This window comes from Tachysurus fulvidraco, chromosome 11, assembly GCF_022655615.1.
Source record: "Tachysurus fulvidraco isolate hzauxx_2018 chromosome 11, HZAU_PFXX_2.0, whole genome shotgun sequence".
NCBI lineage: Eukaryota > Metazoa > Chordata > Actinopteri > Siluriformes > Bagridae > Tachysurus > Tachysurus fulvidraco.
Genome location: NC_062528.1, coordinates 4,838,347 through 4,865,259, shown reverse-complemented (window position 1 = coordinate 4,865,259; position 26,913 = coordinate 4,838,347). Strand labels below are relative to the sequence as shown.

The following is a 26,913-nucleotide window of genomic DNA, read 5'->3' as shown; positions in this document are numbered from 1 at the left end:
TCGAATGTGTTTAACAAATCATTTAATGTAAGAAATGTCTTAGATTATTGGCAGCACAAAAAACGAAACAGCATGACAGCAATGGGCAGAACAATACAAGTTACTGCTAAAATCCATCGAGCATATGAACTTGTTGCCCGAAACACATCAACAAGAAAGGATGAAGGCTACCCTGTAAAACAACTGCAATCATGTGATAGAAAATTACTCTATTCATCACTATCATCATCCCCGCGATCCTCAATTACAAGTTCATTGGCGAATTCCTCCTCCTCGTCGCTCTCCTCCACTTCTCCCTCTCCGGCCTCTGCTAACTCTGCCTGCCTTGCTTGCACTAACAGCTCCCGCCCAGATGCGCACGGCTCTCCCTCTTTGAAACAATGGATAAGGTGATCCTCGCCTCCATCAGAAGCTACTGTCAGGCCACATACCTAAGGATAACATCCCGAAGTTAATGAAATATATTATCTCTTCTTTCTCCCTCGCACACACAAACACATGCGCACGTGTGCGTGCAAGCATTCCTTAAAGGAATTTTTCAGCCGCTCTGTATCCAGCTTTTCCCATGCTTGAAGTACCCAGGAAACCAACAAGCGGCGAGCTGGGGCACTCATATTTCCTCTAGCTGTGTACTCTTTGTCCACATCCCCTGCATCCAGTTGTCATAGGACTCGTGCAGGCTGTTTTTGAATGGTTGTTTCCATATGATGTCAGGGGCCTGTATGTACTTTGTACAGCCACCGGGTATCACAGCCTTGGTTATGTTGTAGCCCCTTTTGAGCTCAGCTTTGGTTGCTGTGCTGATATGACAGCGATATGAATCCCAGGCTAGGAGACGAGGGGCGAAGTTGAGCTTTCCTACCACTCTCTGAAGCCAGTCTGCAGTCAACTCCTCGTTCATCCATCCATTTTTGGACGTGGCCACCACCACCCCACTGATATTTTGCATTGATTTTCCCCCCTTTGAAGACAATGTAAGGTTTCAATTTGGTCCCGTCTGCTTTCGCAGCCAACAGCACAGTTAAGTGGCTCTTCTCATGGCCTGTGGTTTTCAGTGGAACACTGCATGCACCTCTTGCATCCACCATTGTAGAGCCCACCATATGAAATCACACCGCTGTTTCGTCCATGACTATAATGTTTTTCGGCTGTATTTTCTTTGCCTTAATAGGCCGCGTTGTATATGTGACAAAATTCACCAGTTTCTCAGTGAAGTGCTTGGCGTCTTTCTGGGCCACAGTTGTGCGTCTTCTGACTGAAAAGTCATTGCGCTTCAGGAATTTGTCCAGCCAGCCAGCACTTGCAGTAAAACTCTCCTCATCCCTACCGTCACTCATTGTTGCATACACTTCTTTTGCCTTGGCCCTGATCATTTTACGTGAGACTCTGAGATGCTTTGCCCGCATGCTGTCGATCCGCTCACACACGCTCACCTCCAGCTTTTCACTGGCCTTCTTCCTCCCTCCACCTACAGTCTGGCCCTTTTGTCGTCTTCCTCAGACAGACGTTGCAGTTCAGCTTTATTTTTACGCCATTTTCGCACTCTCTTTGGATCAACCGAGAAATGTCTTGCCGCTGCTTCTCCCGAATTTTTTTCGGCAAATTTGACAACTGTCAGCTTAAATGTCAAATCATACTTTTTTATTTTTGTCTCCATGGTGGTATTGAGAGAATTAAGAAAAACTGAAGACTAAAAGAAAGTTCGTTAACCTCTTTGTTATGTTGCCGATCTGACGGGTTTTATATGATCTAATACAACCCGATACTAAAAAACAGACCAGGCCTCTATTTGAGACCAGCCTTTATTTACCAAAACCTGTCGTCATACCAGGCGTTTAAAAGAGACAGGCGTCTATTTGGGACTCGGCTATTATTTGAAGTTTTACGGTAAGTCTCATTTGCAGCCAACAGCATGAAAGATCCCTTTCATCTACAACTACAGTAAATGATCAATAAAAGAAATATGTAAAGCATCTAACAACAGCTGTGCATGAATATAATGTGAAACAACATTTCTGATTTAAATGTGATCATAACACACAATTCTGGAATCTGATAAGAAGATTAGAAAAAGATTAATTTCGTATGAGTGCAGAGAAAGTTCCGGCTGTAACATGAAGAACAGGTCATTTTTATTAATGCTCATGTGATACACATGAGCTGTTTGTTGCACTGTGTGTGTGTGTGTGTGTGTGTGTGTGTGTGTGTGTGTGTGTGTGTGTGTGAGAGAGAGAGTGTGTGTGAAAGAGAGAGAGAAAGAGAGAGAGAGAGAATGGCTGTTTGTCGCAGTGCGTATGTGTGTGTGTGTTTGTGTGTGTGTGAGAGAGAGAGAGAGAGAGAGAGAGAGAGAGAGAGAGATTGTGTGTGTGTGACAGAGAGAGAGAGAGAGTGTGTGTGTGTGTGAGAGAGAGAGAGAATGGCTGTTTGTCGCAGTGCGCGCGCGCGCGCGTGTGTGTGTGTGTGTGTGTGTGTGTGTGTGTGTGTTATAATGGATGTGTGACTAGTAACTAACCTACTATAAAACAGTTCTAAACAAACATTGTATAAGCATTGCCCTGCTAGTTGATGGAACAGTAAACTTCTAATAAAGTTGTAAAGTTAGGTAATAGACTGATTGGTTATTATAGAGACGTTCTGTATGTTACTATTATGTTATTCCTCTTGTATAATTCTAAAATTCTTTTGCAGTTCATTTTGAATTGTTAGAGCGCCATCTGCTGAACGTTTCCAAAAGCGCAACCACATAGTAAACTTCTAAATCTTTTAATCATTATTTGATTGTTTCCAGCGTTCGGTTTCCCTTTTTAAAATTTATATTAAAAAACACACAAATCAAGATATTGTTCCCGCGTTGCTTCTTTTTTTTTTTTTTTGTAAATAAAAACAGTAAACGAAGTAAAAGGGAGGATTCAGTTTCTAAGGGAAACAGACGCTGCATAGCGACACATCAACACAACACAACACAATCAGCACTGGCTGCAAGCTTGCAGGTAACTGTAACAACATCTAACAAAACTAATCACGATGTGTATTAATATTAACCTTGTTTTGAAGTTTTAGTAAGAAATATTTACTCTATTTTTTAAAGCCATTTAGATTAATATAACGCACCACACTGTTTCTGTACTTTTTTATCCAGCAACGTTCGGATAACTTATTAATCTTTTCCCTAATGCAAACAAAAACTTGTATATTTCTAAAGCCAGTTTTGGATGTACGCTGTTTACATGTTTCCTTTCCACTTCTTTACCAGGGTTCTTTCTTAAGAAAATGAACATGAAAGTATGTAATAAACCAAATTTTCCACCAAAGTAAACATTTTTGCCTGTTACTTGCATGCTGCAGGCATGTCTGCACCTAAAAGAGATATTTACAGAGACAGAATCAAGCTGAAAGCTCCCAGGGGGCCGTGCCATGACAGATCAGCCCATAATTCAGGATCTCTTCCTGCTTTACCTCTTCTGACATCCCGCTCTCTAACATTTATGGCTGAAACTCCAAATGATCATGCGTTAAAAAGGCTGCCTGACATATCTGTTGTTGAGCTTCCTCAGTTGGTAGCAACAGTGGCTTCAGAGGTGACAATTGCAGATTCTGTATGGACAGAGGGACCCGGTCTGATATCATCAGCTCTCACTGCTGATATTCCTCTTAAAGTGATGAAACACCCACAGACATTAAAGACAGAGTAAGTCATGGAAAATGAGCATTATCTCATTATAAAACAATTTGGATTTCATGATTTTATGTGTTGTGTGGTCAGCATTGACTAATCAATTGTTTTTAAGCTCTTTGGATGAGGATGACTCGAAACAAGGCTCCACAGAAAGAAAAGAAACTAAGACCAAGTGCAGGCCTTGTACTGGCATTGAGGTGTTTGAGATCTTTACACAAAAGAAACACCTGGGAGGCATCCAGTTTCACCATCTGAAGATTTCTGATGATGGTCCATATAGGTAATCCTTTTTCTTATTTGTTTTTATTTCTGGTGTTGTATCCTTTTTCAGAACACAGAAGAGTTTCAGTCTATCTGATGATTTTAGTGAGTTTAATCAGCTGATAAATGTCTGATACAATTTGTGCAAATTCCACAGAAAGGTAGCAAAATACTTTGTCAGAACTATACCATTAACAAATTTCACAGAGTCTTAACGGAAATGTATTAAGGAATCAATATGCATATACAAATAGGGATTGATTAATTGCAGATTACTTCAATCAAAATATAAACTACATTTCAATAGTTTATTAGCTTGTTCTGTTAGGGAAGTGGATGATCAGGGCTCTAAGCCAGAAGGGGGTAAATTTCAGTAAGTTTGAAGACTGTATTTCATCAAGTCTCAGCAGCTTAGCTGTGTGCTTTAATTCTGCCTGTAAGTCAGTTTGGATCAAAATCATTGTGTAAAATTTAGCTTTTTTCCAGACCCTATGATCTGCATGTGGTCCCGTACAACAAAGCAGGTCCAGATCATTACATCTTTTCACCCACTTCGGTGATTCATGTGAAGGATGGCTGTAGTGTTGGGGTCTTGAATCTAGCAGAGTGGTATCGTGAAGCAGTACTATGGAAAGCTCTGAGAGATATACCATTTTTCAGAGACTATCTACTATATAAAACTTTCACAAGGTGAATGATTAGTGAATTCATCTTTAAAACTTTTTCTGCTTTTTGTTCTTCAGCAACATTCATACAAATGTGAGATTTATGTTATTAATCTCATTAATCTCAACAAGGTTTTTTTTAGATGATAACAGCTTTCATTATCAGTGGTTGTGTTGAAATTTTGGTTTTGTTAACCTAAACTACTTATTTGAATATTTGTTGTTGTTGTTTTCAGATGGCACAGAAATGTGTGTCGCATCTCATTTCAACGCAAGTGTAAACACCTTCAATCTCAGTTACTTATAGCTGTCCCCCAATTCAGAGAAGGTTTATTTCATTTGACCAGGTGTTAAATCTTTGGACATTTCATCTCTCCTCATTGCATTCTGTGGAGCCTTGCATGGCAAATTGTTTGACATATTTTTCCATATTTTTATTGTTTTAGACTCACAGAAAAGCTCAAAGAGGTGCACTGGCTACCACAAGATGAGTCACAAACATACACACTTACAGAATTTCAGACCACAATGATGAAAAGCAATCAACAATCTCAAAGCTTCCTAGAGAAATTCTTACAATACTGTTCTGTGATTCTGACTACGGTAATTTCATATTTCATTATAATAGATATCTACTAATAAACAGAACCCATTCTTTTAATTAGTGGTATGTTTACTGAGACTGTAGCCATTTACAAAAACTCTCTTCCTCAATATGGTAAGGTAAAGGAATCCAGAATTTGGAGTTGCACATGAATAAAGTATTAGGTGAATAAAGTGCTGTACAAGGTGAACAATTTAACTATTAAATTGTTGGATTTGAATATGTTAAGCCCATCTTCCATTTCTGCACATGCATACAAAGCATAGTTCTCATGCTACTGTAACTGGAGTTAGCTTTAGCAGGGACTGTCATTACCCCCTTTCAAGCACAATCAGACATGTTGCTTAAAAGTACTATAAACATGTAAAATTCACCATAATAATTTAGGAAGATGATCACAAGTAATGATCACAAGAACATTGCTCTCATGAGCTCTATGATTTGACTATAGCAAAATAGAATTGCTTGATAAAAGTAGCCATACCACACAATATCTTTAAAATAATGTTCATGAGTGCTACTACTATACTTTTTCTTTGTAAAGGGAAAAAATCTTTATTCATAATAAAAGTCTGGCCAATCAAATCATTCCAATCTTTATACAAATTGCAATTAGATATATTTGATCTAACACTCTAAACTCCTCTGTTATAATTGCAAAAAAATTTAAACTGAATAAATGATATATGTTTTTCCACCTTTACTGATAACTGACAAAATGTAAATAAAAACAAATAGAACCATTTTAGGGGAAAAAGTAAAAGAAACTTTCAGTAACCTGCTTGAATACAGTAAGTGTGCATTCCCCTAAACTAATATTTTGTCAAATCACCTTGTGCTGGTAGTACAGAACTCAGTGTTCTTGAGTAAAATTTTTCCAAATCTTGATTTGTCAATATTATTCCATGCAAAAAAAATATTCCTGAGGTAGTAACTTATGATGGTGATCTCTCGAGAAAAGGCTTCCAACTTGCCACCTACTTCATATTCCAGACATGTGATGAATCGTTATGATTGTTATAAAAGATCATTGAGATCATTGAGTAAATAATACTTGTCAGATATTGCAGCAGCATTTTAGTATTCCTGATTTGGTTTTCTTCTTGTCTTTTGCTGATTTTGTCGAGACATCATGTTCATTTGTACTCAATGTCCGTGTTATTTGTAGTAGGAAGAAATAATAATAATTTTAAAAAACCTCACAATTATACTTTTGAGCAATAAATGATAAACATGAAGTGTATGCATGATGCTCTGTGAAGAACTGAAGCGAATTTATTCTTCAGCCAACCCTAGCCAGTCATTACTAAAGATGGAAGAATGAGTAAATTAATTTGAAATATTTCTAGTAAGTTCCTAGATGTACAACATCCACTTTTAATATTTCCACAATTTCTAAAGCTTTATTTCAATCTTCTTGATAGTTAAGTTAATTTTAAGAAATTTAAGTTTATTTTAATAAATAGTTCTGGAGTGACAGACAGGATTATGCTAGCTTTAGCTGAAATGTAGCATTTTCTTTTACAAACCATACGTTTCACCATAGACACTGACTGGCTCTCTTTAGATACAGGAGACCTGCTATAAAACATACCAGGAAATACAGCAACAATTGGAAGAGTTGAGTCAAAGCAACAAGCCTTTGCATCTACAGCATTCCTTGAACAGAAGCCTTCACAAAAAGCTGAACCAGACTGATCAAGTCCTACACAGGCTGGGAAACTTCAAAGCTCTTATGTACTGCATGATTGTACAAAACCTTGTTTCTGTCACTCACAGTGGGCTCATGATCTATCTTAATAAGATTTTGAAGGTAAAACTTTGTTCTGCTCATGATATCTTACACTCATGTTTAATGTTACATTCATTACATATTAGTTGGAGGTGAATGATTGTTACATCATAGGCCTTGGTCAATGATGTCATTCATGAAACAGAGTGGAATGGATCTCATGTCACTGAATTCTTATTATGGCTTATTATTGATATGTTTATTTTGCAGCAGGCCTTAATCATACTCACTGGTGATGCAGTCTTTATTTACACAGTGCATTCCCAGTTTGAAAAGAATTAATGGGAACATCAGGAGTATTTTATATTAATTAATTTAGATTAAATTTACTTCTGGAAATATGCTCATATTGCTATACTTAACCAAGCAGTAGCAGTAGCAGTAATTTTTTCCCACAGTAGTCAGATGCTTCTTGATAATCATGTAACAAATCTAAATGGCTTTTGACTTTTTTAAATATCCTAAATAGCAAACAAACTGATGTGGCTTTCTAACAACAGTGACAAACATTTAGTTAAATACATAGTATAATGATAGATGGTCATCTATCATTATACTATGTATTTAACTAAATGTTTGGTCTTTTCTTTATTTTCTCTGGTGGCTGCATTTAAGTAATCATACTGTAACTGATTCTGCCTTCAGGCCTGCACTGACTGGTTGCTGGCACCACTTAAGAAAGCTGAACATTAACAGAATATCTGCAAAATAACTAAAGAAAAATGATGATGTTGTTTTTGGATATATTTTTGACTAATGTAAATAAATATATACATAAATAAAGAAACATAACATGTATGTTTTATTCCAGCATTAGCTGGTTGTATAATTTTAGTAAACAATATAGGTGTCAGATGTGTCACCTATTTTTCTCTCTTTTTTAAACTTTGCAGAGGGAAGAGAAACATCAGTGCAGTCTTTTCAAGACAGAGCTGACATTTGGAGGAGATGGTCAGCTTATCCTATTTCCATCTATGGAACTGTTTCAGGATCTGCTGCTGAGAGCATTGCAGTCTGTAGTTGGCTCTACTTTACAGGTAAAAAATAAATAAATAAATGTCTTTGTGTATTTTAAGGTCAGTGACAGTTCCTGTTCAGCTTTCATGCAAATCCTTGCTCTTTAAACCACTAATAAAGGTTGGTTAATAACTTTACAATTAGGTTGTTGATGCCAGCAATAATTCATTGGATTCTGAAGATTCTTTGACTGCTGGCTTCTCTTTTCCACAACCTACAACAAGCCCTGGCATTACAATTAACCCAAGTGTTCCTATCAGGGGAGGTGACACAAATTCTTAATTTTTGCTTTTATATAAAAATAACCATTCAACTTCTTGTAAATAAAACAATGATTCTGGAATTCCACTGAAAGTAGATCTCAACATCATCAGGTTTTTTTGTCCGAAATTATTTACTAAAAGATGGGTTACTTTCAGCATGTAAACAGAATGGATCTGCACTCACAAGTACTGGCAGTTTTCCCAATAAGGAGGAGTCTTGTGTTACATCGAAGATTGTGCTTCCCAAACTGACCTTGTGTAGTCTTCAGGGTCAGAAACTGCAAAGACAGGTCTTTCATCTGTCTACAAAAAAGCTTGAATGGCACCTGCACCACCATGCTGGTGCACAGGAAGTTGAAAAACAGCAAGGAAGTATTATACAGGTAAAGAAAGCAACTTGCTTGTTTAAATAAAACTGTATGGGGCTATCTTGCTATATGAAAATGTCAATAGTTATCTTTAAGCTGTGGGATGCAACCTGTTAGGTCCCTGTTTTCTGGCACTATTTCTGGCTCAGCCTTATACACTTTTCCAGGAGTTGTTTTCACTTTATATAGTTTGTCCCACCTGTTTCTTCTGGTGTATTTAGTTACTTGTATATATGTAGTGATATAGATGACAGATGTGACAACTGTTCTGGAGTAATATCTCTATAGGTAAATTAAATCTAGTTTGCCTAGCTTGGCTATTAATTTGACTGTTCTAGTTGTTAATCTGATCTCTGATAAATAATGTTGAAAAAAAATTAAGCCACAAAGGCCCTTCTCACACACAGTAGTGGTTAATCCTCATGGACAGGAAATAGAAGGAATTTGTATAAATATCCATTATTATAAACTATTAAAATGACTAGTATATCATCAAGATATTGTTATACTTTGTAAAAGTAATCATATAAATGATTGGTGATATTCAAAAGAGTAAGTCAGCCAGATTACTTGTAGTATTATTCCATTTTACATTTACATAATGGGTCATTTTGATTTGAACAAAACACAAAAGTTCATCTCCAATAAAACAATACACCTAAGATTAAGCATTAGCAGATTTTGTGCTGATAAGGGGGAGATATAGGTGATATCCACATAATAGATAGTGGAAACTGCTGATAGTAAAAGAAAGTAAACGCCATACATAGTTATGTATCCAGCCTCAGTCCATGATATTGATAAATTTTCATTCTAGAGTAAGATTTAGTTTTAATCTTAAGTCTCAACCTTTCCCTGTCTTGTGCTGTTATTATGTAAATACCGTTTTTTTGTCTAGTTTCTTTTCAAAATAGTACATAACGTAGCCCTGATAAACAACTGGTGTTTCTTTGACCTCTGCATTTCTACACACAATTTACTTCCTGTATGTTTCTGATCTAAATAAATCTGATCCTGTTCTGATCTAGGAAGCCCTTCAAGAGATCCAACAACTGTGTGAAAGGCATACCTGTTTGGTAGATGCTTATTTGTTTGCCAGTCAGAGGAGCCCAGCTGCACTGGAAAACATGAGAGGATGGCCTGCTTCTAAATATAAGGAACACATCCAGATGATACAGTACTGGATCAATAAAGTACACCGTGTTCCTGCTGCTTTTACCACATCCAATAAGCTCATCACTATTAACTGTTCACATATCCAAGAGAGGCTAGGTGTGTTAGTTAAATTACGCATACCATATACAGCAATGTGACAAATTATAAAAAATTGATGGAGAAAAAATGAGTACATATGTACATTAAAGAATGAACTAATCTGTGGTATGGAAATAAATACTGAGCAGTATCAAAATCACTCAATCTCATTTCAGCATGTATGAGACATTTTGGGGTGCTGTGTTGGAATCAAAGCTGTTCCTTTGGCGTGTTGCTTTGCTAAGACACTGATGTTTTTCTTTCAATTTGTCACCTGACTGTATCTATAATTTTTTTTCTGGTTAGTATCAGGTTAGTATTTCTAGAGAACTATTTTGTTTTAGTGATTTACTTTTTAATCTTCTCCAACAGAGCCCTTACTGAACATCATGGAAAAGGATGTTTTAAATTTCCTTTCAGAGGAACTGCAGTTATGTGGCAACTTTTTGATAAATGATCTGACGAAATTTATGGAATGCCATAAACTTGAGCCAACCGACCTAAAGGAGTTTGCAAATTATGCTAGCATGGTATTTACTTAAGTATTTGTTATTTTCGCTTGTTATGCCTTTAGCCTGCTAGAATCTAAAAGGGAATTTGCTTTTATGTGCAGGTAAAAAGTTACAAGGAAAATGATATGCATCAAAAGCTAGAACACCTGTGCTCCCTTCAAGAAACTATTCAGCTGAATTTTAGAAAAATGACACCTGAGGAAGTTACATTGATTGAAGAGGTATGGAGCCTGATGGAGAGTTTATGAATACATTGAAATAGAATCATTTTATTAAAACACGTTGTCCTAACACCTGTATTTTTACTGTTGTAGACATTTGCCCTGTCGAATCAACTTGTTCCTCTGCTGAGGATAGCAACAGTACGAGTAATGCAGCAAATGCCATCCATGATTAAGACTCTGGACAACACATTTTCTTCCCTGACTAAACAACTAGAAAATCTGGTCTCCAGTGCTACCACTGGCCCTTATCTGGACCTAAGTCAGAATTCTGGACAAATAATTCCTGAACTGAGGTTAAAATATAGACAGCTGCATATGATAGTTGCACAATTGAATGAGCTGAGTGAGATCAACCAAAGTCTGAGAGGTAGACAGGTTGGCCTAATATTTTGACTATTATTTTGCTACAGTAGGTTTGAATATTTAAAATTTTAATCATGCATCAATAACTCTTTTTAGGCAAGCCATTTGGCCTCTCATTTGTAATGACAGCCAAGCAGAATATGGAAGCACGCAAAGAGCTCTGGGAACTAAAAGACATATCCACTGCAAAGATTCAGGAATGGAGCCTCATTCTGTTTAGCCAGGTGTGTAATACTGTGCGTGTCACTGTACCGGCTTTCTTTAACTTAATCTTTTAAGTAGAGTTTTAATTGTCCTTTGGCAGTTTGTAGTATCCGAAGCCCAGGATAACGTAAATGAATGGCTTCAGAGAGCAAATTCTGTAGCAAAAGTCATCTCCCCTTCTGATGAAATGCTTCAAGACACTGTATGTGGTTTTGAGAAGTTCAGCCAGCAGCTCTCACTAATAGCCAAACTAAGCAGCCCTACAATGAAGCACAAACACTGGGCAAACATATTTAAAGGTAAGAAAAAAAACTTTTTTACACAATGACGGACAGAACAAATTTTTATATTCAATGATCCTATGTTAACCACAATTGCTGTTAAATTTTCCTTAGTGTATCACATTATTTTACATTCCCTCATTCATTATTAATATCCTCCTCAAAATAGAACTGGACCTGCTAGGTGACCGAGAAAATAACCTAACTGTAGGTGATCTTATGTCCAGAAAATTGTTGGAGCATCAACATAAAATTATTAAGGTCTGAAAACACTTCTGCATCTAAATAATCTAAAATCTAAAAATATGATACCATTATATAAATAATCACATTGTTTAATAATTTTTTTATTTGATATAACTTTTTTTCTTTGTTTCTTTGTTAAACACTGTCTAGATCTGCAGTGAATCCAAAGCTGAAGCAGATATGGAGCAAGCATTCCAGAGGCTTCAGCAGAGCTGGGAAGGAACAGTATTCAGACTTACAAAGTTCATTCATAATGTCTGTCAGATGAGCAATCCACAGTATGGAGCAACACAACAGCTAAAGCCTTCTGCAGACATTCCGCTGACCCAAAAAGATTCACAACAGAATTCCTGTGGCAGAGAAACCTTTACCATAATGGGTACATAATGAAAAGAATCTCTATACTATACTAGAGATTTTTTGTTGAAAGGATTTTTTTTATTTATGAGTTATTTATTTTATTTATTGCAAACAATCTGTCTATACCTGCACTCCATAAAGTTTAACTGTCTCTCTGATTAGAGCTAGAAATTCTGATGGCCCAGGCTGAGGACAGTGTTATGTCTCTGTCCAGCATGCTTATGTGCCCTCACATCTGTGATTTGAAAAGGGAGGTAGAAATGTGGCTCCATCTCTTGCAGGAACTTGGTATGTATACAGTACAAAAAGCTAAATCAATAGTAGATCTGTTGTCTTTAACTTGCTGGTAGGTTTGTATGTATTTATCTTTTTTAATAATAGGGGAGCTTCTAGATTTTTGTGAAAGATATCAACAAAAGTGGACATTCCTTAGCAGAATTTTTAATGAAATGTCTATTAGTTCAAGAAACATAGAGCTGGTAAGTTTCTGTATTATCATATTAATAGGATATACGATAGATATAGCTATGTTTAGGGCATTACGTGTACTATTAATTATTGATTGCTGTATTGCAGATAGAGAAGTTTTCCCCAGTGGACAAGATGTTTCGTGAACTGATTCAGGCTATTTCAAGTGACCCCCTTGTGCTGAACTTTGTTAGACTGAGGAAGACGGGAGATACAGATTGTGACTTTCATGGGCAACGTTTACGCATTATCCTCATTAAAGGGCTCGCAGAAATGGATGAAATTTGCAGTCAATTATTGTATATTCTAGACTCAGCACGCCATGAGTTGCCCAGACTGTGTTTTCTCAGTGATAGTGAGATGATAGAACTTCTCTCGCTGCATCCAACACCGACGTCCCTTTTGCCATTTGTGCGTAAATGCTTCAGAGGTGTACAGTGGTTTGAGGTTGACCACAATAGTAAAAATGACATGACAAACCAAAACAGTGAGCTAGATCCACCTAGCACTCAGATGTGGATAAATGGTGTATATGGAATGCTAAAGGAACATGTACCCTTTACCTGTCCTCTTAGATTTAATTTAAACCCTGTGGTTTGTCTTGATCATTTGGAGAAAGAATTACATCAAACAGTTAAACAGCTGATTTTGAAATACATTGCTGCAAGACAGTGCCTTGACCCCGGAGAAAACATTCCTGAACAGAATAAAGAAGTTGATGGTAATATCTCTACATCAGACCAAGCTTTCCTTTTCATCACATCAGGAAATAAAGAAGGAAAAATTCGAAATGCAATTACATCATCGTTTGTTAAACTAATATCTGAATATCCTCTCCAGTGCATTTTGGTTGGAGAAGAGGTTCAGTGGTATAGTGACATCTGTAATATTTCAGCTCAAAACAAGTGGAAAAGAATTAAAGCACAAAATACAGCAAAACTGCAGAGCCTTTGCAAAGCTGTACAATATATGATTGCAGATTCCTATAATAGCACCTTGGCAAAACAGTACACAGTGACAGCCCTTCGTGCCATAATTCTGTTGATCATGAAGCATTCCCAACAGATTGATGGGCTTGTTGACATTAAAAGTAATCTGGAATATTCTTTTGAATGGCAGAGACTTATAAAGTACCACCACAGTGTCACTGTTCATGACTGGAGCAATGTTGGTCAGGATACCCCATGCTACAATGAAGACTCTATTTATATTGATGTCTTGGGGGCACAGCTAGCTTATGGTAATGAGTATATAGGGCCCGAAAACTGGATGATGGTGAACACCACTTCAACAGAACGGGCACATTTGGGCATTCTTCTTGCCCTCACTAGTTACAAATGTGCCTTCATTAGTGGACCGCATATGTCTGGGAAACAAAGGACTGCACTTCAGTTGGGATGGGCATTAGGACAACAAGTTATCATGAGGAGGTGTTGTTCAAATACAAGTTTTCCGGTTGTTTGTCAAATGCTTCTTGGTGCTCTTCAAAGTGGTGCATGGCTAGTGCTTAGTTCTGTAGATTCTTTGGAACAAGGGATTTTATCCATGCTTGGGCAGTGTTTGACAGACATCCATCAATGTCTGTCAATAGTTTTGCAAAATGGACAACAGAATGAGCTTCAAGATCATGATAAGATTGAACCAAATAGCATTGTAAGGAATTTTGTCCAAAGTCACAGCAAAATGATGATCGAATGCCAGGTTTTATCTGGAGAGAAAAAAATTTTGGCTAAGCCAAGCTATGGCTGCATCATAATTTCATCGAATGGATACTCAGCTGAAATACCAGAAAATCTGCGCATTAGTACAAGACCTGTTTCACTGGTGCAACCAGACTGTAGCATTATTGCAGAAGTTTTGCTGTTTTCTTTGGGATTTTCTGAAGCAACTGATATTAGCCGACGTCTAATTTCTCTCCTTAGCCTTGGTAAGGATTTATTTTGCCTTCCAGAATATGTTTGTAGAGACCAGTGTTCCTGGCTGGTACTTCTCAGAAAAGTCATAGATGCTTCTGGAATATATCTGTCCGAAACTCATGAGGATAGAACAACCGATGTAAGCTTCAAAGCATCTGAAAATATATTACAGGACTATCATTTACCCTCTCATAAGCTTACCAATAAATCTTCCATGTCAAACGCTGTAAGAGAAGAGCAAGCATTAATCAAAGGAATAATGTCTGTGTTATTATCTGCCATCTCTGATCATAATAGAGCCTTTCAGTTCTGCACAATTTTTGAAGAAATGTTTCCAGCAGCAAAATACTGTCCAGATTTTCAATACATTATTGAAGAGAGTGAAAGCAATGCCCTTAGAAATGCTGTCACAGAGCAGTTGCAACAGACAGCATTTTATGCTGACTCAGAAATACTTAAGAATGCTTTGACACTGCATCAAACACTCAAGTTTTCTAAGACAGTTGTGATTTTGGGGCCAGCAGGTAGTGGAAAAACAACTTTATATAGAACTCTTGCAGGAGCACTTCGGCGACTTTCAGAAGCATCTGTGGAGGAGAATGTTGCAGATACCAACCTTTTATCACATTCATGTTGGTGTTCAGTTGACACGATCACCTTATTTCCTAATGCTTTGTCACATGAGGAGCTTTTTGGTGCATGCTGTGAAGAAACGGGTTCCTGGAGGGATGGTGCCTTCACTAAAGTGTTACGAGACACAGAACGGTATGAGTTTTCTGTTCAGTCTTTAACCCAAATTAAGCAACAACTTGGCGTACAAAAAGTTAAATGGCTAGTATTGGATGGCGAACCCTTGACTTGCCCAAAGTGGTTTGACACTTTGAGTACCCTTGGCAACCCTGAAAATCCTTGTCTTTGCCTTTCATCAGGCATGAAAATTCATCTATCACAAGAGGGACTTAAAATTCTGGTTGAAACCACAAGCCTTGGGGAAGCCACTCCATCTGCATTGGCACGGTGCAGCCTGGTATGCATTTCTGGAATCAATGTGTGGAAAAATGTGTGGAAGACAGAAATAGATACGCTCTACAGAGAGCATGTTTTGAACCCAAGCACTCTGAAAATGTGGAAGTCTCTGGCTGAAGATCTTTTTTCTAGCACTATAATTTTCCTCAGGCATAAAGGTTTAAACTCTGTAATGACCAGTGAAGGACCTGAAGCCAGTAAATCAAGTCCTGAAATCATTAATGGTTTGCAAGAAGTAACATCATTCATTAAAATACTCCATGCTCTTCTGGTGGATTCTGGAAACTGGAATGACTTGAAATCAACATCTAAACAAAAAAGAGGTAAATATTGTTCAATATATTTGAATTATCTGAATTATTAGAGTAGCAGCAGATGCATCACACTAACATCTAACTAGTTCTATATAATTTTATATAAGACAAAAAGAATGTGGTATTTTATTGTGTATTGTTTTTTTTAGCACAGCTGTTTAAGCTGTATGAGCCAGGTACATGATCTCATGCCTGAAACGCTAAATAATCACTATACCCACCTGTTTATATTTAATTTCACCCTATCACCCTGCCCTTCTACATTTGGAATGAGAACGGTTTAAGTAGGTTCATGTTTATTTTTAATCTTAGCTCTATCAAAACGCCCAAAAAACTTTTAAAAATATGATTCATGAATTGTAACAACAAAGAAAACAATTTTACTTTTTCATTAACTTCTGAACCAAACAGAAGCCCTTTCTGGAATGCTTCCTATATTCTCTTGAATGTGACTGAGTAAGAAACTAGCTTTTGTTTTTAAGGAAAGGTGTCTTTACAGTTGACAGCAATAGCCAATCTAATCTCGTTTGGGGGATTGATAAATTGCAGAAAGACCTGCGATTTAATTGTTATAAAACTGGGAAGCATTTACAGTGTTGCTGCTTGTCAAAATTGTATGTTGTATTTATTCATAATTGCATGTATGATTTTCTGACAACAGTTTGTTCAATTCAATTCAAGTTTATTTGTATAGCGCTTTTTACAATGGGCTTCGGCTCAAAGCAGCTTTACAATAGAACGGTAGAACAGAATAAACATAAACAATAAACATAGAACAGAAGTTAAACATAAGGAGAAAAAAGAATTAATGTAGTAAAAAATTAAGATATATATAGTTCACAGTGTGTATGTAAGTATGTATGTATGTATGTATGTATGTATGTATGTATGTATGTATGTATGTATGTAAGTATTTATTTATCCCCAATGAGCAAGTCTGAGGGGACTCAGGCAGCAGTGGCATGGAAAAACAACTTTAAATTGGTAAGGAAGAAACCTTGATAGGAACCGGACTCAAAGGGGAACCAATCCTCATATGGGTGGAACTGGGGGTGAGATTACAAATATACAGTCAAACAAGTGTTGAATTGGTGTAAAGATCACATGGAGTTCAGATCTCCTCTTGGTATCATAGAGTCCCACTGGAGCTGGTAGATCTGTAGATGTCTCAGGATTTTAATAGAGTCAGCCTCATCTCAGTGGAGGTCCAAAATCTTCATTGCACGGAAGACGATCGGAGCTAGTACAATGTCTGGATGCCTCGGGATGGGTAGAAAGAGAGAAGCAGTGTAGAGGGATTAACATATTTGCTGTTCATAAAAAAGGTGCAAGTCTAAAGTATTGGTGAATAATTTTATGGGATGTATTATGTGTGTGTGTATACGCCTCACTAAAGAGGTAAGTTTTTAATCTGCTTTTGAACTAGGAAAGTGTGTCTGAACCCCGAACACTATCAGGAAGACTATTCCAAAGTTTGGGAGCTAAATAAGAAAATGCTCTACCACCTTTAGTAGACTTTGTAGACTAGTTTTGTGATCTCAGAGAGCATGAAGGATTGTAACGTGTTATAAGACTAGTTAGATACATGGGAGCTAAACCATTGTACGTAAGTAGCAGCAGTTTGTAATCAATTCTAAACTTAACAGGTAGCCAGTGTAGAGAAGATAAAATTGGGGTTATATGGTCATACTTTCTTGTCCTAGTGAGAACTCTGGCAGCTGCATTTTGGACTAATTGTAGCCTATTTATTAATGATGCAGGACAACCACCTAGTAATGCATTACAATAGTCCAGTCTAGAGGTCATGAATGCATAAACTAGCTTCTCAGCATCAGATACAGACAGGATGTTTCTCAGCTTTGCAATATTTCTAAGGTGGAAGAAGGCTGTTTTGGTAGTATGGGCGATATGATTTTCAAAAGACAAGTTGCTGTCTAGTATAACACCCAGGTTTTTTACTGTCGAGGTATTAGTAACAGTACATCCCTCTAAGTGAAAGTTAAATTGTGAAAGTTTCTGTGTACTGGTTTTTGGGCCTATAAGTAGTATTTCTGCCTTATCAGAGTTTAACAACAGAAAATTACAACTCATCCAGTCTTTTATCTCTCTAAGGCATTGAGTTAATTTGGACACTTTGGCTATTTCATCTGGTTTTGATGAGATATATAACTGTGTATCGTCAGCATAGCAGTGGAAACTAATCCCATGTCTTCTAATGATGTTCCCTAATGGAAGCATGTATATCGAGAAAAGCAGAGGTCCTAGAACTGATCCTTGAGGGACCCCATGATTAACTGGTAATAAACTGGAGGATTCACCATTTAATTCTACAAAACGGTATCGGTCTGACAGGTAGGATCTAAACCAACTTAAAGCCTGTCCATGAATACCTGTGTAATATTGTAAGCGATCTAGAAGGATGTTGTGGTCTATAGTGTCGAATGCAGCACTAAGGTCAAGTAGAACTAATAGTGACATACAGTCTTGGTCCGAAGCTAAGAACAAGTCATTTGTAACTTAACAAGTGCTGTTTCTGTGCTATGATGGGGCCTGAAACCTGACTGAAACTCTTCGAGGATATTGTTCTCCTGTAAGAAGGAGCTCAGTTGAACAGACACAACCTTTTCTAGTATTTTAGACATAAATGGAAGATGTGAAATAGGTCTGTAATTTGATAGTACATTTGGATCTAAATTAGGTTTCTTAATGAGTGGCCTAATGACTGCCAACTTGAAAGACTTCGGGGCGTAACCTAAAGATAGTGAGGAGTTAATAATATTATGAAGAGGCTCACCAGCTTTATGTAACACTTCTTTCAGTAATTTAGTTGGAATGGGGTTTAGTGAGCAAGTTGTTGATTTAGATGTGGTAACAAGTTTATCTAACTCTTCCTGTCCTGTACTTGTAAAGCACTGTAGTTGTGTGTCTAGAGCCTTAAATGAAACTGGGTCAGTAGTTGCTCTCATATGTTGAGCGTCACCTATTTTATTCCTGATACTTTCGATTTTATCAGTGAAGAATCTCATAAAGTCCTCACTACTAAACTGTGATGGAATAGTGTGTTCGGATTTCTGTTTTTTTGTTAAACTAGCCACTGTGCTAAATAAAAACTTGGGATTGTTCTGGTTATTTTCTATGCGTTTGCTCAGGTGCTCAGCCCTAGCAGCTTTTAGAGCCTGTCTATAGCTGGACATACTGTCCTTATACGCAATTCTAAAAACCTCTAATTTAGTTTTTCTCCACTTTTGCTCGAGGTTACGGGTTTCTCTCTTGAGGGTGTGAGTATGACTATTATACCATGGTGCAAGCGTTTTATCTCTAACCTTCTTTAATCGTATTGGGGCAACAGTGTCTAATGTGCTATTGAATATAGCGCCTATGCTGTTAGACATTACATCTAGGTCGTTTGAGTTTGAGGGTACAGTAAGAAGTCCAGACAGATCAGGCAGGTTATTTGTGAATCTGTCTTTAGTGGTCGGAATAATAGTTCTAACGAGTCGATAACGTGGTTAGACACAGTTAGTCTGTTCTATAGGTAGTGTGTACATTATGAGATAATGGTCTGTGATGTCATCACTTTGAGGTATGATATCTATATCAGTGACATCTATTCTGTGTGATATTATTAAATCTAGTGTGTGATTATGACGATGAGTTGCTTTAGTGATGTTTTGTTTAAGCCCAAGTGAGTCTAGTAAGTCCATAAATGTGAGTCCTAAAGCATCGTTTGTATCGTTAACGTGAATGTTAAAGTCTCCTACAATTAGAGCTTTATCAAAGTTAACCAATAAGTCTGAAAGAAAATCTGTAAATTCTCTAAGAAAATCGGTGTAGGGCCTGTGGGTCTGTACACGGTCGCTAGAACAAGAGACAGGGAACTCTTCGTGTGCATGTGCGATAGTGTAACCTTAAGGACAAGCACTTCAAAAGAATTAAATCTATACTGTGTTCTCTGGGTAACTGTAAGGTAATCACTAAAGATAGTGGCGACACCACCTCCACGACCAGTCAGACGAGGCTCCAGCTTATAAATATATCCTGATGGTGTAGACTCATAAGGCAGAGTGCAGTAAGGCTATTTTCTGAGATGATTTCATTTACAATAAGTGCTTTGGGTGCAAGCGATCTAATGAAGCCCAAACTTTAGGAACTGTTTTTGTTTGTTTCTATGGCATTTTTCTGGTCTAATTACAGTAAGATTATTTCGAGAACTTCTCACGTATTTACTTTTTGATCTCACTGCTCGGGGAACAGACACAGTTTCTATAGGGTGAACTATGTGTACATTTGTTTCAATGTGTTGAGGTGAAGGGTGACTTGAAATTTAAAGAGTAGTTTACCAGTCAGAATAATTTGTATTAATATTTAATTCAATAATATGTAATCATGAGCATTTAAGAGATAAGATGCTAACGAAAATATGCTTTAATAAATTGAGCTACCAATCCAAAAAGCTCACACAGAAATCAAATATTATCAATGTTTGCCAGTGTTTCTAGGCCATAGTTGTAGGGTTACAAACATTTTCACATTTCCTATGAAATGTCATAATTTTATTCATCAAATTAGAAAATATGATGGCATAAAGCACTTCACCAGCATCCTCATTCATTTTGCCTCTCAAATGTTCTCTGTTATCTAAACAGCTCAAAGATTTCCTCTGTCTACTGTCAGTTTTTTGCTTATTGTCTAGTCACAGATATGCCTTTTCCCTACAATTTAATGAGGGCCATAGCTGAGGACCTGTGAGGTATCTGTTATTCAAGCTAGTATTTATCCTTCTGAACATTCCTATGTGAACCTCCCATTCTATACTTTAATACAAGATAGACCCAGTTTGCGCTGTTGTGTAATACACACGTTTGTAATTTCTCTTCAACTTCTTGCCAATTTCCCACATGAATGAATAGTCTTCATTTCTCAAATCAACAACAGACTGGAGAGTTTCTGACAAAGCTCTTTCTTTCTGCCCATTTCAAATATTCATGATTTAAGTAGCACGTCTTGATATAAATATCAGGACATGACAGCTGTAATTCTGATCTATCATTTCGTATCCATCTTTTGATCTAAAACACAAATGTCTTCAGTGTTTCAGTGTGTAACACAAATTGTAGGAGCTAGCGTTGCAATTTCAATACAGAGAGGACTGTATATAAAAAAAACTCACATTCTGACAGCTAAAGGACGTTGTTAGCTGCCAGGGGTGGAGTTTCTATTTCTCTCTATGCTGTGCAAAAAAAAAACAAAAAAAAACATTAATCAGGTGCCAGACCCCAATCTTAAATCTACCGACTTGCCTGCTAATGTGTGTTGTTTTTTATTTTAAGTGTTCATTTGTTTCCCCTGCTAGACAATTCCCTCAAGCTACCGTCCACAGAGCTGCTTGCAAGAAACCTCTTTGTGATTGCTTATATTTGGGGTTTTGGTGGGCAGCTGCATCCTAGGTATGCTCAAAATGATCATTTATATTAAAAAAAATGAATGGGCATCTATTTTGTTCTGCTTAATATGTTTTGTTACTCTCTTGATTTTAGACACTGGCCACAGTTTGATATTTTTGCACGGGAAGCCTTGTTTAAATGCCGCTACAAAATTGAAGTACCAGTCAAAGGCTCAGTATTTGAGCATTTCTTTAACCTCAATGATGAAATGTTGGAAGGTGCTACTTGCATGAGTAGTTTCACCAAGACCATGGGCCCACGACATTCCTGCACATCTGTGCCCCAGGTTTGTCTATTTCAACACCATACTGCATCCTTATTCTTTTATTGCTTAATGGTCATTCACTTCCTACCTTTAGATAATAAGGGGGGTAAACCACAAGAAAAAGTTCCCCAAATACCCATTATTCTGTGATTTAACAAGAGTTTAACGAGTTATTGAGGCTTCAATACTGGTTGTACTGTAGCTTATTATTTTTGTAAGACTCACCACGTGTCAAGTAAAAACATTTGATTTTATTTTTCATTGTTATTGCCTGATTATTCCTAACCCCAGTATCATTTTCATTTAGACTGACTCTAAAATAAGATTTAAACATAGACCTCTTGGTACCATGAAATTAAATCCATGTCATTAGATGGTTATTAAATGTTTAATAAATATTTTAAAAAAATAAATAAATAAATAGTAACCACATCTTAATCTCTCTCAACACAGTATAAAAAGTATGCATACCTCCTGGACTGTCTATTAAAAGCTCATTACCCAGCATTGCTTGTAGGAGAAGCAGGGTCAGGCAAAACAACACTGTGCAAGACTTTATTGCAAGAAAGACCACATCTGCATGTACCATCAAGTCCACGTCTATGCTCTGCTGATTTACTCAATATACATGAGAGGATTAGAGGTCGGAAAACATCACTAGATCCCATCATGTGGCATCAGAGATCACTTCTGTTTATTGATGACTTACATGAACCAGCTTTTGGTAACTATACTTTAAAATTATTCTTTATTTGGAACCATTTATTCCTTTTTCATCTTACTTTTTGCTCTATGAAGATTAATGTTTCTTCTGTTTGACTGAATATACAAAAGGTAAACCATCAGCAACAATGGAAACCTTGCGGGAGTGCATATCAAGAGACGGAGTGCAGACTTCAGATGGTTATCACTTTAAGCTGATTAGCTCAGGAGCAGTTAGTTATCTGGGCACTTGCAGGACCCATGGAACACACAAAAGTGGCTTCAGTCAGATTTCCCCACGGCTATTTAGACTGTTTGTTATCTTGGTATTTCCTGAAATAACTGCAGATATTCTTTATTCTATCCATTCATCACAATTACATCAGTGGCTGAGAAATTTTTCATCCATGCCAAGAATTGAAGATATGGCACGCTGTATTGTTGCTGCAACCTTTGATGTGTATCTTGCTGTGTGTGAACATTTATCCTCTTCTGTGCACTCTCCCCACATTGTTTTTTCATTATATGACCTTCAAAAAGTATTTCAAGGAATGTTCCTATATCATCCTAAGACCACAAGTCAATACTTTCACCAAAGAAAGCCGAGCCTCATTGTTAAAAATCTGTCTTCATCTTCCATGCTGGCCTTTGATCCAGCAATAAACATACTCAGTATTGCCCGTTTGTGGATGCATGAGTGTATGCGCACCTTCGGTGATCGTCTATCCTCAAATGAAGAAAGCCAAGAACTGGTTTTGTTTCTTTCACAAGCATCTGAAAAGAATTTTGGTAGTAAGTTGGTACTTGAATCCCAGATCTTTGGAGAAATGCCTGACCTTGGATGTCAATTTAAAAGCGTGGCTATAGCTGATATAAACCAGCATAAAAATATGACTATGCAGCAAGATAATGTTGAATGTATTGCATCCAGAAAAGTATCTGCTACACCTCCCCAGGCTATACTGACTAAGGATCAGATGAAACTGAAACTAAAACTGACTGAATCAGAGTGCTCTGAGGAGCTAAGCAGCTCTACTTGTATAGCAGCATATGGAAAAACTCATACCATCTCTATTTGGCTTCAGCAGCTACTGCATGAAATTAGTTCTTCTATCCATGATGTGGTTTTCAGCCCAGAATTTACCCACATATGTAGAGCAAAGAAGCAGTTAAACCACAACATAGTGTACCAGGAGAGAGACTTGGATGTGTTGATAAAACAGCTGACTACCATTGTAAAAGGCAAAGAAGCAACAGAAAAGTACTGCAAATATGCTAAATTTGCTGTGCACCACAAAAGAGTACAACAGCTTATTCATATCCTGCGTGCCTTACTTATACCTAATGGACATGGGATTCTGTTTGGAGCTGCCAAGAAAACAGGGCGAAAGACAACATTACGCCTAGCAGCTTATTTGACAGGATACCAACTAATTGAAGTCCATTGTGGAAATGAGGTCAAACTAAAAGAGCTGTTAAAAGATGCTCGCTGTCAGATTGACATGCATGGGGAACATGTCGTTTTTATGGTTCACGAGAATACTAGTCAAGCTACCAGGGATGAACTACTGTTGATCATGGAAACTTGGCATCATGCTGATGAAGAACTGAAGGAAGAGAGACCACACATCAGTGCTGTGGTCAAGAATTCATCAGATCAAAGGATTGGCCAGGTCAATAAAAGGTACATTATAAAATATCTATGTTAAATATATGGTTTTAAAAATGTATTATGCTGCTTTAAAAGAACTGTGGTAATGTATCATATACTGTATTATAAATGAGAATGTAATTTTCCGAAGTTTCCTCGGCTCCAGTTTCTTAATTTTTGTTGTATATGTTTGCACCTTTGATGCAGGTATCTCGGGAGTAAACAAAGACATATGCATGTGTTTTTGCTAGTGCCTCTCACTCAGCACACTTACGAAAGAGAAACTGAACAGTCGTCTTTAATTGCACGTCAAATTGCTAAGGCTTTAACGCTCTGTTGTTGTGTAGAAGTATACCATCCTTGGAGCACTAAGGCCTTAGTTGAAATTGCCTCTGTTCATCTAAAGGATAGTGTAGGTAAGTAATTTAGAGTGGACAAAACTTTAGTCAAGAGATCATTCTAAATATTATTAGTGTCTTTAAAGTTGGGTTTAATACTTTTGTATCTTGATGGGGCAAGTGCATGCTAAATCTCTTTGTACATTGACAATAAAGGGGCTTGTATTCATTTTTTGACTTTAGGTGACAAGAACTTGGTGGCCAGTATTGCTCAGGCAATGGCGGCAATTCACCAGTCTGCTACAAAATATGCCTCAACATTCCTCAATACAATGTGTATCCAGCCATTCAGCCCACAGACATATATGGAACTGATAGAAAACTTCAGCCATCTTTGTGACCACCTTAATGAACAACTTAGATCACATGCCAACAAGTGAGCACTTACGATTTGTATAAAAATATTTCTACATCATGTGCTTTTGTGAAAGATAACTACCACTTTTGAAATATGAATTGGCCATATTTTTTCTCTGTCTTACCCCACAGGCTGGCAACAGTTCTGGACCATTTGAATGAGTTGACTTTCACAGCCCAGAATTACAGCCAAGAAGCTTTCAGACTCAAAGTCAAATTTCAAGAGGCTCAAAAGGTAAAACCATCTATATGATATAATATTAAAATATGATTAATTATGAATACAAATACTTATAGGTATTAGAATACCTCAGGTGAATCTGTTCTTCATTTGATTTAAACTGTATTTGAATGTAAGGGAATTTTCCCTTTAATTATGTGACTTGTTCATGTAAACCTGGCTTGTACAACTGTCATTTTTCTTGCAGGAGTTAAGCCAGTTGCAGATGGTTATGGACACTGAGCGTGCAGTCTGTAAACAGACTCATCAGCAGTGTTTATTGGAAGAGAACTGTCTCTCTTATCTACAAGAACAGTTAGATATAGCTGAACAGCAAACTCAAGATGCCCTCAAAGAGGTTAGGCTAATGGGGTTTTTTATTTAGCATGAATTTGTTTTTTTGTTTTCCAATTGTTTGCTTGTTTGTTTGTTTGTTTGTTTGTTTGTTGATGGCAACTACCTTGCATTTCTTTTAGGTGTCACCACTGTATCAGGCAGCTCTTAAGGCTCTGCTTTCTTTAAATCAGTCTGACCTGGATGAAGTCAGACACTACAGAAATCCTCCTGATGGGGTGGTCATACTGATGAATGCTATTTGTAGGTTGTTCAATTGCCCATGCAACTGGCAAAGTGGCAAGCAACTATTGGGGCAGCCTAATTTCTTACAGGTTGTTATTAGTTATTTGCTAATAAAATGTATAGAAAAGAAACTTAAATTTGAGCATTAAAAAGCTAATTTCTCATTTACCTTCTTGCTTCATCAGGAACTGCAATTTTTTGACCACTCAACGTTAAGCAATGAGTTGTTTGAAGAGTTGGGACAAATTGTACAGGCACCAAACTTCCAGACAGATTTAGTCTGTGATGTAAGCCAGGCTTGTGAATCTTTGTGCAGCTGGGTACGTGCAGTGTACCAGTATGCCTGTGTTAAGCGCTGTATGGCTCCACAGGAAGCTCACAAGAAGCATTTAAATAATTGCATGGCTGAAATCCGTGCACGGCTGCAGGTGGCACGGCTGCTGGAAGCGGCTGCTCAAGAAAGACTAGAGGTTATTGAGAAGCAACAGCAGCTTGTCAGAAACAATTTAAAGGAACTTTCAGCCCAGGTCCATAAGGTTGAAATCCAAGAAAAAGAGGCTGCTCTCACTATTAAGCAAATAAGCGATTATATTGAGAAATGGAACATGGATAAAAAGGTAAATAAACATAGTCGATCTTACTTATTTCTTTCATGTAATAAAACACATTCCACTATGAAAGTATTGGCAAAGCTAATTATTTTTGTATTTATTTCAAATGAAAGATCAGAATTCAATTTTTATTTCTTTGTATTTATATCTAGATGTATTAAACATTTTAGAACTTGGCATCTTTTATTTGAACCAACCCATTTTTAAGTGATCAGAAATTTTGAAATTTATGTTCCTCGTTGCCCAGGTATGGCCTGTTTAATTTACTGATTGACTGTTAAACACTTAATAGCTCTCTCTCTCTCTCTCTATAAATATATATATATATATATACTGTATGTAGTAATAATAAAATATATCTGGGTTTGAGCAATCAGTCAGAATCAATCAGAAACATTGCAATCAGAGTATGGTTTATAGCCAGTACAACAATTTGGAATATCCTGGGGAAAAAATGTTATAACTGGTATACTGAGCAACAGACAATTAACAGGTCAGTCAAGGAAAATAACAGCAGTCAAATCAAAAGTCACTGACATCACTGACAACTTCCACAGGGCAGGGGTGAGGGTATCACAATCTACCATTCAAAGAAGACTTCAAGAGCAGAAATATAAAGCTAGTAATACAAGATATAAACCAGTTATCAGTCTGATCTGTAAAGCATGTTGGAGGTTGTGTCCTGATTTGCTCTTTATTGATGATGTCCAGTCAAATTAGGAGGAACTTCCTCATGCTGCAAGACAATGACCCAAAAACACACTTTCAACACAACATAGCAACCTTAATCCAATATAACATGGATTTTGCCTCCTCAATACAAACAAAAACAGAAAGGAGCTACAACAAACTTAGAAAAGCAACAGAAAAGG

The 26,913-nt window shown here is 37.1% G+C and overlaps 1 protein-coding gene across 3 annotated transcripts in view; it reads left to right on the top strand.

Annotated features, from left to right (window-relative positions):
* The first annotated feature begins 2,383 nt into the window (after positions 1–2,383).
* The window catches only part of LOC113637848 (dynein heavy chain domain-containing protein 1), a 33,847-nt gene continuing 9,317 nt past the window's right edge, over positions 2,384–26,913 (top strand). For 2 of the 3 annotated variants that reach the window (XR_007144369.1, XM_047820642.1), the window contains exons 1-31: positions 2,399–2,990; positions 3,254–3,688; positions 3,789–3,956; positions 4,424–4,627; positions 4,839–4,949; positions 5,049–5,205; positions 6,774–7,019; positions 7,892–8,035; positions 8,160–8,280; positions 8,435–8,661; positions 9,675–9,918; positions 10,273–10,430; positions 10,514–10,633; positions 10,727–11,003; positions 11,096–11,223; positions 11,304–11,502; positions 11,654–11,745; positions 11,881–12,109; positions 12,253–12,378; positions 12,472–12,569; positions 12,667–15,823; positions 21,168–21,261; positions 21,352–21,544; positions 21,977–22,247; positions 22,358–23,909; positions 24,084–24,292; positions 24,458–24,650; positions 24,764–24,866; positions 25,060–25,209; positions 25,328–25,519; positions 25,616–26,047. Coding sequence is in view for 2 of the 3 variants with exons in the window: in XM_047820642.1 (XP_047676598.1) it covers positions 3,348–3,688; positions 3,789–3,956; positions 4,424–4,627; positions 4,839–4,949; positions 5,049–5,205; positions 6,774–7,019; positions 7,892–8,035; positions 8,160–8,280; positions 8,435–8,661; positions 9,675–9,918; positions 10,273–10,430; positions 10,514–10,633; positions 10,727–11,003; positions 11,096–11,223; positions 11,304–11,502; positions 11,654–11,745; positions 11,881–12,109; positions 12,253–12,378; positions 12,472–12,569; positions 12,667–15,823; positions 21,168–21,261; positions 21,352–21,544; positions 21,977–22,247; positions 22,358–23,909; positions 24,084–24,292; positions 24,458–24,650; positions 24,764–24,866; positions 25,060–25,209; positions 25,328–25,519; positions 25,616–26,047 (9,936 nt within the window). In the remaining variant the exon portion in view is untranslated. Of the gene's footprint in view, positions 2,991–3,253; positions 3,689–3,788; positions 3,957–4,423; positions 4,628–4,838; positions 4,950–5,048; positions 5,206–6,773; positions 7,020–7,891; positions 8,036–8,159; positions 8,281–8,434; positions 8,662–9,674; positions 9,919–10,272; positions 10,431–10,513; positions 10,634–10,726; positions 11,004–11,095; positions 11,224–11,303; positions 11,503–11,653; positions 11,746–11,880; positions 12,110–12,252; positions 12,379–12,471; positions 12,570–12,666; positions 15,824–21,167; positions 21,262–21,351; positions 21,545–21,976; positions 22,248–22,357; positions 23,910–24,083; positions 24,293–24,457; positions 24,651–24,763; positions 24,867–25,059; positions 25,210–25,327; positions 25,520–25,615; positions 26,048–26,913 lie in introns of all 3 variants that reach the window. The other variant, XM_047820643.1, reaches the window with a different exon arrangement.